This window comes from Cloeon dipterum, chromosome X, assembly GCF_949628265.1.
Source record: "Cloeon dipterum chromosome X, ieCloDipt1.1, whole genome shotgun sequence".
NCBI lineage: Eukaryota > Metazoa > Arthropoda > Insecta > Ephemeroptera > Baetidae > Cloeon > Cloeon dipterum.
The window spans coordinates 1,540,679-1,550,823 of NC_088790.1; the positions used below are offsets into that span (position 1 = coordinate 1,540,679).

General features: G+C 39.2%; 2 protein-coding genes across 2 annotated transcripts; both read left to right on the forward strand.

Annotated features, from left to right (window-relative positions):
• The first annotated feature begins 1,250 nt into the window (after positions 1-1,250).
• Positions 1,251-2,768, forward strand: LOC135945222 (uncharacterized). Its single transcript, XM_065492756.1, has 6 exons — positions 1,251-1,301; positions 1,357-1,493; positions 1,547-1,745; positions 1,796-1,965; positions 2,330-2,531; positions 2,589-2,768. Exons 1-6 carry the CDS (start codon positions 1,251-1,253, stop codon positions 2,766-2,768), a joined length of 939 nt encoding a protein of 312 aa, XP_065348828.1.
• Positions 2,769-4,134: 1,366 nt separating this feature from the next.
• LOC135946651 (uncharacterized) lies at positions 4,135-9,890 on the forward strand. Its single transcript, XM_065494954.1, has 10 exons — positions 4,135-4,295; positions 4,724-4,928; positions 4,978-5,147; positions 5,875-6,079; positions 6,129-6,298; positions 7,022-7,226; positions 7,277-7,446; positions 8,214-8,639; positions 8,698-8,802; positions 8,887-9,890. Exons 1-10 carry the CDS (start codon positions 4,219-4,221, stop codon positions 9,188-9,190), a joined length of 2,037 nt encoding a protein of 678 aa, XP_065351026.1. The 5' UTR covers positions 4,135-4,218; the 3' UTR covers positions 9,191-9,890.
• Positions 9,891-10,145: the final 255 nt, after the last annotated feature.

Genomic DNA, 10,145 nt, shown 5'->3' on the forward strand with positions numbered 1-10,145 from the left:
TCTTCTTGATGGACCTCAGGTCGTCCAGCACCTTTTCCAGCTGATTTTCAATGCGTTGAAAGTCGTTTCCGCGGCCACAGCCACGGCATACAGGAGCCTGCGGGCAGCCAACAGGTGGGCGTGGTGGCGGGCGATTTCTCGGAAACTGCATTTTGGGCGTCATTCTTGCACGGAAAAGCTTGTGCTGGTCGCTGGGGTTATAAACCAAGCCATCAACCTGGTCTGTCATCGCAGAAATTATTATTATTTATATCTGTTTTCAAAAAAATCCAGGCCCATTCCGGCTCAGCCCTCCCGGTTAGAGTTTTAGCGAGGTGTTTGCCAGGAATGGTGAATTTTCTTACCATGTGCTTTTTACATATATTTTTTTTAATTTTGACAAACTGTGTTTTTAACATGTATGCAAATATTTTATGGAGAAAATAAACAAACATAATAAATATGTTTTTTCTGATATTAATGAGATCATAATATAAAAATAGAGACCAAGATTTAAATTTTTTGAAACAAAATTCCTGTCTTTTCCTGTTCCTGAAAAATATTTTCTAGTCCTGGCGGAATTCCAGGAGGAAGCAGGAATTTCTGCTTACATTTCCTGACATGGAATTCACACTAGTTCAAATAATCAGAATTGCCAAAACTAACCACCGTTCGACTCGTCTTAACCTGCCCTGAAGAGCTGAAAGGGGTGCTTACTAAACTGTACTCCTAAGGTTAAGGTGCAACACTATTTTCACTTTTTTCTCTATTGCAAATTAGAGGGTGGAGGCTCAGCACCCCTAAACCTTGCAGCTCGTCAAGGTATGTCGAGACGAGTCCAACGGTGGTTAGTTTTCGCAATTCTAATTGTTTGAACCTGAGATTTGGCGATGCAAAAATAACAAAATTAAAAAATATCCTATTTCATCTGCGCGCGGTCGCTATTTTTTTGAAAGTTTGAGGTCAAAAATATTAATCAATGTTTCATATTTTTGTAAAATGGTACCATTTTCAAGAACATTTACCATGAAATAGTCAGAATATACGGTTTAAGATGATTTTAAGTATAATTCTTAGAGCTTAAAATCGAATGGTTTGTGCCCATTCGATGGTCCCGATGTGATTTGAAGCTCAGAAAAAATAAACAACCGTCTAGAATTCGCAATCCTATCAATAAGATTTCAATTCACGCGGTGCATCACTCGCAGGTTCTAAAAATAATAATCTGTTTTCCAGGAGAAAATTATAAAAAAATTGCATGAAGCATAAACATGGACGACAATTCAGTGACCATAACGATCGACAATGACGGCTTCACTGAGGTAAAAATTTGCTGAATTTTGTTCAAAGTTTCTAATTTCAACTTTTCTCAAAAAGATTGTGTTTGCGTCCAAGTTAGACCTGGAGAGATGCCAGTATTTTAGAGATCGGATCTTACAATTAGAAAAGCATCCGGAAGAAGAAACACTGTACATCGAGGACGTTGATCCTGATGCTTTTCACAATTTCCTCAAGTAAATAATATTGAATTCAGCTCGATGGTTTTGAAACAGATTTTTCCTGGCAGATGCCTGAAGAAGAATCTGGTGAAAAGTACGAAGTTCGATGCTCTGATACCTCTGGCTACCTTGGCCGAGCGCTTCGGTGCAGAGGAGCTGGGTAATTTATGCGTTAAAGAGCTGACAAAAAACTTGTCCGAGAACAACATCTGGCAAACTTACAACGAATATCTCAATAGCAAATATATTACGCTTGCCTGCGAAGAGGTATGAATTTTCCAGCCTGAAAAATTGCAAAGTTCTAATTTCTTGTTCAGGTGCTCATGAGTAACACAGAAGAGTTCCTCAACAGTCCGAAGTTTTTGGATATTGATCCTGAAACTCTGTCCCACTTCCTTTCACTTAAGAAGTTGGACATGGTGGACAAATCTCTTCTGGTCTACTGCTGCGATAAATACACCTGGAAGAATACATCTAAAGATTCATTGTAAGCATAATTTTCATTCACACTTCTTATTCCTTTTTTGTGTGTTCAAAATGGGTTACATATGCCAGGGGCGCGGGGCGCTGCAGTATGAAAACACCCAAATTTAAACTGCATATGGATATTCAATAAAAAGGGTCGTTGGTCGGGTTAGCATAGCACACAAGCTTACGTGCTATGCCAGTTGGTTCTCGCGCCTATGACTATTAATCCCCCATTGTGCAATATCCCATCATGCGCCTACGAGGTATCCCAAATCCCGAATATCGCAATAATTGGGGTGCATCTGCATGTTGAGCAGAATTATTTTTCAAATTCACTTTTCCCTCTTCATTCGAATTGCATTAAAACAAATTTATTCTGACAGACCCCTGAAGGAACAGAGGAAGCTGACAGGTGTGAAATTGGATGCTCTGATACCTCTAACTGCCTCGGCTGAGCGGTTCGATGCGGAGTTGCTGGGAAGGTTTTGCATCGACGAGCTAAAGAAAAACTTGTCCATACACAACATCTGGGAAATTTACAACGAACATCTCGAGAGCAGATATATTACGATTGCCTGCCTAGAGGTGTGAATGTTTCAGGTTTCAGCGTTAAAAGTTGCTAGTTCTAATTTTTTTGTTCAGGTACTCAACACAAATACAGAAGAATTTCTGAAGAGTCCGCGGTTTTTGGATATTGATCTTGAAACACTATGCGACTTCTTGTCATTTATGAAGACGGGTCTAGCGAACGAAGCTGTTCTGGTCGACTACTGCGATAAATACGCCTCGACGAAGAAACACGGAGATTCGGTGTATGCATAATTTTTATTCCACTTCTTATTTCTTTTTTGTGTACATTCCTGTGCAGACCTATTTGTTTCAAAGGCGAACCCACTTGCTTGTGTTGAAAATATATACAATGCCCTGCCTAGTCCACTGCGCCTAGACTCCCGTTTCAAAGAATTTTCGACTGCCTTAAAGGCCCACTTTGACGAAAATTTTGAGGACACGAATCGATTCTTGAGGATCGAATTATGTAAATTTGATATTTTTCCGACCAAACTGTCTAGCGTGACGTGCGTAGCACACGCGGAACTCTTTTGCGTCAGATCTGGTGAGGTGGCCAGCCAGCCGACGCACATTATTTTCTTTAGTCACTCACCAGCTGACAAGATGCGATGAACATTTATTTTCCCCTCTCTATCTGCGTCGGCTGGCCGGCCGCCCCACCAGATCTGACAAAAATAACAAATTTATCTAATTCAACCCTCAAGAATCGAATCGTGTGCTCCGAATTTTCGTCAAAGTGGGCCTTTAAAGGAGGTACCTTCACAAATTTTACTCGGTGCAGGAATATTTCTCCTTTGTTAAAAATCTTTGATAAATTCTCTGTATTTTTCTTTAATATTTTTTGTTTTTGTGATTTGCAATCAAATAAAGGGTGCATGTAGGAAAAGGGTTAGTGAAGAGGTAACAAAAATATATCCTGACAGATGCCTGAAGGAGCAGAGGAAGCAGGTGAAAGGTACGAAATTGGAGGCTCTTTCAGCTCTGGCTGCTTCGGCCGAGCGGTTCGGAAGGGAGGAGCTGAGAATGTTTTGCGTTGACGAGCTAAAGAACAACTTGTCCGTGCACAACATATGGCAAATTTACAACGAACATCTCGAGAGCGAATATGTTACGCTTGCCTGCGAAGAGGTATGATTTTTTTATCCTGAATTGACCAGTTGCATAAACCCTTAGTGTTTGAAGCAGCCAACAGATGGCGCAACCACAGAATTGCTTAAACATATTGTTTTAAGCGGTTTTAAGGCATTTCCGCAGCGATTTCAGACTCAATCTAGCTATTTTGCTTTATTTAATTAAATTGCTTTTTTTGACGTGCTGAAAACCAAAATCGGTTCAGCCGCATTCGCCGTAGATAGAAACGTTGGAAAAGATTTTATTTCAAAAAATAGTTTTTCAAGATTCTACGGCGATTGGCTGAACCGATTTTGGTTTGCAGCATGTCAAAAAAAGCAATTTAATTAAATAAAGCAAAATAGCTAGATTGAGTCTGATATCGCAGCGGAAGTGCCTTAAAATCGAAAGTCTACGGTGGCGCCATCTGTTGGTGGCTTCGAACACTTAGGGTTTATGCAACTGGTGAATTGTCGCTAGTTCTTATTTTTTTGTTCAGGTCCTCATGAGAAATACAGAAAAGTTCCTTGTCGCCCCGGAGTTTTTGGATATTAATCTTGAAACATTGTCCCACTTCCTGTCACATACGAAGATGGACATGGTGAACAAAGCTGTTCTGATTGATTACTGCGATAGATACGCCTCGACGAAGAAACGCGGAGATTCATTGTTAGTACAAAATTTCAATTGACACCTCTTTTATTCCTTTTTTGTATATATACGTCAAGGGGAGCACCAGGCGTGTTGCGCTGCAATATGAAAAAATTAAAACTTGATATTCGTATTGAACAATTCCAATCAATTCCTGATATTCTTACGAGTTTGATTGCTATTTCTTTCCACGATGTGTGTGAATATGTTGAGTATGTCCAAATACTTCAGCTATACCCTTAAAAATCTTATTTTCCTGTGCTCGCATCCCCACCTTTTCTCTTTATACAATAAAATAAATAAAGTTAACTGCAATAATTGGGGTGCATCAGCATGCAGAGGTGTCAGCGACGCGGGGCAGTAGGTAAAACCCTGACAAGAGGATGATTTTTTCACAACTTTTCACACTTTATTCGACTCACATTTAAACAAATATAATCTGGCAGATGCATGGAGGAGAAGAGGAAGCTGGTGCATAGTACAGAATTGGAGGTTCTGTTAGCTCTCGCTGCCTCAGCCGAGCGAGTCGGTACGAAGGAGCTGGGAAAGTTGTGTGTCGACGAGATTAAGAAATTTTTGTCCGTGCAAAATATCTGGCAAATTTACAAGAAAAATCTCGAGAGCAAATATGTTGCGCTTGCTTGCGAGGAGGTATGAATTTTTTAGCCTAAAAAGTTGATAGTTCTAATTTTTTGTTCAGGTGGTCATGCAATATACAAAAGAATTCCTTAGTAGCCCGCAGTTATCGGCTATTAATCCTGAAACTGTGTTCCACTTTCTCTCACTTACGAAGATGGACATTGCGAACGAAGCTGTTCCGTTAGACTGCTGCAATAATTACGCCTGGAAGAAGGAGCACTGGCATTCATTGTAAGCTCAAATTTACCTTCACACCTCTAATTCCTTCTTTGTGTGTTCTAAATTGGTCATATATGTCTAGGGGCACGCCGGGCGCGGGATACTGCAATATGAAAACATTGAAATTAAAACTGAATACTCAATTGAATTCAATTTATTTATTTGTCTTTTAGCATGGTAATACATTCAGGTGATGATCTTCTCACAACATACTCTATCTGCTTATAAACAACGAAAACGATATAAAAAGTAAAAAAATTCAATTTATCACTATAGTTCTTTTGCAAAAGAAAAATACTCTTGGGAAGAGTAAAATTTGTATGCAGAAAAAATCTTTCAAGGCCGTGGAAAATTGTTTGACTCAGGGCTCTAGACGCAGTGTCACAGGCAAGGCATTGTACACGCTCGCAACACAAGCAAGGGGATTCTGCTTTGAAAGTAGCGATGTCTGGACTTGAATGTAGATCTGGCTTGCCCCGCGTGTCATGGCCGTGAACGTCACGTGTTTTTTTTAGTACGCAGGGTACGTTTTGAAGAATTTGCACGACTCGTACACGTAAATAGAGAAAAAGGGCAACAAATTTGGAAAAGAGTGGTCGAGCGGAACAAAGAGGGATCGTAATGCCGAACATTTCCAATCAATTCTTGTATCAGGCTATGTAGCCGATTCGCTATTTCAGTCCAAATAAATTATTTCACACATTATTCGAGTCACATTTAAACAAATTTATTCTGGCAGATGCCTGGAGGAGCAGAGGGAGCTGGTGCATAGTTCGAGATTGGAGGTTCTGATAGCTCTGGCTACCTCGGCCGAGCAGTTCGGTGCGGAGAAGCTGGGAAAGTTTTGCGTCGACAAGCTAAAGAACCTTTTGTCAGTGCAAAACGTCTGGCAAATTTACAACGAACATCTCAAGAGCAAATATGTTGCGCTTGCCTGCGAGGAGGTATGAATTTTTCATCCTGAAAAGTTGCTAGATTTAATTTTTTGTTCAGGTTTTCAAGAGAAATACAGAAGAATTCCTTAAGAGCCCGCACTTTTTTTATATTGATCCTGAAACTCTGTTCCACTTTCTCTCACTTACGAGGATGGACATAGCGAATGAAGATGTCCTGGTTGACTACTGCAATTCATATGCCTGGTGGAATAGAGACTGGAATTCATTGTAAGCTCCATTTACATCCACACCTCTTACATATTCCATTTTCGTTTTCTAAATGGATTATTATACTTCACGAGGTGCGCCGGGCAAGTGGCGCTGCAATATGAAAAAATTATCAAATAAATTAAAACTTGATGTTCATTTTGAAAAATGCCAATCAATACCTGAAATTCGTACCAGGATATACAGCCACTAATTCGAATATTTCGGACCCAAAAACACATTTAAAAGCTTGCGACCAGTAAGTAGAAAGGAGTATTTTCTGATAAGTTTAGGGCGATGTTAAGACGACAGTTCCACAGCCCTATTCACTCCTATCAATGGCTGTGGGTATGCACTTGCGGGAGGCACATCGATCATTGTTACGATCTCTTTGGGACTTTACACTCACGTTTAAAAAGTATGGAATGAGCAAAAATAACCTTGATTTACGCTACTCCTGTTCGATCCATAAGACATAAGAGTGAACAGGGCCTGATTGTGATCGATTCTGTCTTGAATCCGCTGTGAGCCATTCAGAGAACCACTTTCCCCTTCAATGTTTGGTAACTCACTTTCTTTTGGTAATTTTTAATGGCCAGGCTGTTTCATCTTCAGGTTGTTTCGAGTCTTTGCTGTCTATATTTTCTGTCTGTCTGATGGCTCCATCTATAATGAAATCTATAATGAAATTCCACTTGAATCACTCATCATTTTACTCACATTCAAACAAATTTATATTGGCAGACTCCCGAATGAGAAGAGGAAGCTGGTGAAAATTACAAAATTTGAGGCTCTTTCAGCTCTGGCTGCCTCGGTCGAGCGGGTTGGTGCGAATGAGCTGAGAAAGTTGTGCATCGACGAGCTAAAGTTCAACTTGTCCGTGCACAACATCTGGCAAATATACAACAAAAATCTCGAGAGCGAAGGTGTTACTCTTGCCTGCGAAGAGGTATGAATTTTTCAGCACGAAATGTAGCTAGTTCTAATTTTTTTGGTCAGATGCTCATGAGAAATACAGAAGAATTCCTGAAGAGTCCGCATTTTTTGGAAATTGATCCTGAAACACTGTCCCACTTCCTTTCACTTAAGATGTTGGACATAGCGAGTGAAGCTGTTCTGATTGATTACTGCGATAAATACGCCTCGACGAAGAAACACGGAGATTCGTTGTATGCATAATTTTCATTCACACCTTTTATTCCATTTTTGTGAAAATGAGTTATTTACGGGCGCTGCAATGTTATAACTTCAAAATTAGCACTGGATATTAATGTTGCATAATGCCAATTAATTCCTTGAGATTCGAATCTTGTTAGATAGCCGTTACTTTGGTCATTTTGATCCGAAAAAATCATGTGTTCAAAACGCTCGTGACCACTAAGTAGAAAGAAGCAATTTTTAATTGAGTAGTTTTGCATCAATTCACCAGTTGCATAAACCCTTAGTGTTCGAAGCCGCCTACAGATGGCGACACCGTATACTTTCGTAATAAATTTAATTTTAAGGCACTTCCACTGCGATTTCAGACTTCAATCTAGCTAATGTGCATTTGTCATTTAATATGCTTTCTTTTGACGTGCTGAAAACCAAAATCAGTCCAGCTATTCGCCGTAGAAACATTGAAAAATATTTTTTATTTAAAAAAAATATTTTTTCAAGATGCTACGGCGATTGGCTGCACCGATTTTTATTTTCAGCACGTCAAAAGAAAGCATATTAAACGAAGAATGCACAGTAGCTAGATTGATTCTGAAATCGCAGTGGAAGTGCCTTAAAATTGAAAGTCTACGGTGGCTTCGAACACTAAAGGTTTATGCAACTGGTCAATTCAGCAAAAATGTATTCGCTTTCTCCTTCAATCTAAGGGGAAGTTAATCTGAGCTAAATAGATGATGATCCGTCGTTTGGCACCACAAATATCCTATTTCTGTTGTAGATTCATGTTCCGCGAGTACGCTATCCCATACCTCCGTTTGTTAACTCTGACGGAGGACGAAATGAATGGCCCGATCAAGAAATACCTAGAAGATTTCAAATGGTCCAGTTGTCTCCAAGAAATCAAGCTTGGTACCAGCCGTGAACCGATAAATTCCTTCGCGGGAGAGGGGCTTCACATGCAAGCGCGTTTTTGCAAAGTTCGGATTGAGCGGACACTTGACTCTGAGGCGAGCTGCACCCTGACCATCGTTCCGGACGAGCTGGTAGCCAACCTCAAGGACACCTTGCTGAATGACTCGATCTCCGTGCCTAAAACAGCGAAACACAATTTCGCCCTATTGTTCAAGCCTAACCGAGATATTTTAATCAAAGAATTCGAATTCTTCTTGCCACTGTCAATCCAGAGAAACTCTAAGAATTGGTGGTAACTGATATTTCTAGTTCAGGCTGTAAAGAAATAATTAACATTATGTATTCCGCAGCATGGAGCAAATGGAGCATGACTTTCAGACTTTCAGCTCTTCGTTTCATGCTAGAATCGTGGTTGAAAGTACAGCAAAGACGTGTTGCACCTCCTTTGATCTTTCGTGAGTAGTACCTCATTTGTCACTTTTTATTAGGAAATTTGAAATTCCCAACAGAAATTAAAATACCCCTATTTTTGTTGACAGGAAAAACATGCAAGACGGCTTGGTTACGCTGAGACCGAGTGTGGATGTCAAGGTTGACCGTTTCACAGACGTGAGAATTGAGGTGATCATCTGTGGCAACTCTTACTTACCTGACCTTGGAGCAATTGTGGATGATTGCGTTGAACACAAAAGAAAATACGTGGAACGAAACAAGGTGTTTGTAAATTGTACTTCGGGCAAATTGCAGTTCCAGCATTACGAGTTGGACGAAGAATCGACGGTCCTAAGAGAGGAAAAGAACACCATTTTCAAAAGTGTCCTCTTTGATTCCATTACATACTGAAGGAAGGTTGAAGTCCTCCCTTCCCCCTCTAACTTTAAGTTAAAGCTGACTTTAGATTAATTAGTTAGAAGCTGGGCATATTTTTACCGAATCTAATTTTTTAGTTATATTTTGTAAGAATTCTTTCTCATTTCAATTAATTTTGTGTTAAATATTTGCGATTCCTCTCTCCATACTTTGCTTCTTAATAAAAAGAATACATTTAAAACCTGCTTTTTATCAAGGCATCACACTAATTATTTGCTACATATATGTAACTGATGTTATTTACGATATAGGATGCAACGATTTCTATCGAGGATAAGAAAATACGGAGCATAAATTTATGATTTTAATTGAAGCTTCATATTTGGATACTTCTTCATCTTGCCAACTGTCGTCTAAATGAAATCTTAAAATGATTAGGTTTTTTTAATTGCTGCCATTGAACAAACAAAAATTCGACTGGCCTTTAAGTATGAGTGCTCAATAAGTATCTGTAAATCCTCAAAATCCTGTTTATTTTATTTTTATCACTAAAAGCACCAGCAGAGGATATAAAACGGTCCAAAGTTGTATTTACTTATTTTTCTACACACAGTGATAAATAGTAATTGATGCTACTCACACAGTTCCTATTATCGTGTATTTACAAAAAAAAGTCACACAAAATCAAATGAACCAAAGAAGATAAATAAATTGATGTTTCGACGTATTCCAAAATCGCACCTGTACATATTTTGGATTAATGGAATAAAAATTATTTTGAATTGATTTTAAAAACATAGTGTATACATTTAATCTGTTTGCGTCGCTATTCAAGTGTACATGTTTTCTATTAGGGGGGCCTGAAAGCGATAAACTCATTGTGATTATAGAATTTGTTAGAGTAAACAAAATTCCTCACCAGCTGAGCTTGAGAACGTCACAAACTGACACAAACTGTTGTGGTTTCTTCGTGAATTAGGGCTGCAGC

Excerpts from the sequence above, each read along its gene's own strand:
- LOC135945222 (XM_065492756.1), top strand. The coding sequence starts at position 1,251 with ATGGACGACAATTCAGTGACCATAACGATCGACAATGACGGCTTCACT. Across the intron at positions 1,302-1,356 it reads ACAATGACGGCTTCACTGAG|ATTGTGTTTGCGTCCAAGTT; the intron begins GTAAAAATTTGC and ends TTTCTCAAAAAG. Across the intron at positions 2,532-2,588 it reads TTACGATTGCCTGCCTAGAG|GTACTCAACACAAATACAGA; the intron begins GTGTGAATGTTT and ends TTTTTTGTTCAG.
- LOC135946651 (XM_065494954.1), top strand. The coding sequence starts at position 4,219 with ATGGACATGGTGAACAAAGCTGTTCTGATTGATTACTGCGATAGATAC. Across the intron at positions 4,929-4,977 it reads TTGCGCTTGCTTGCGAGGAG|GTGGTCATGCAATATACAAA; the intron begins GTATGAATTTTT and ends TTTTTTGTTCAG. Across the intron at positions 8,640-8,697 it reads AGAAACTCTAAGAATTGGTG|CATGGAGCAAATGGAGCATG; the intron begins GTAACTGATATT and ends TGTATTCCGCAG.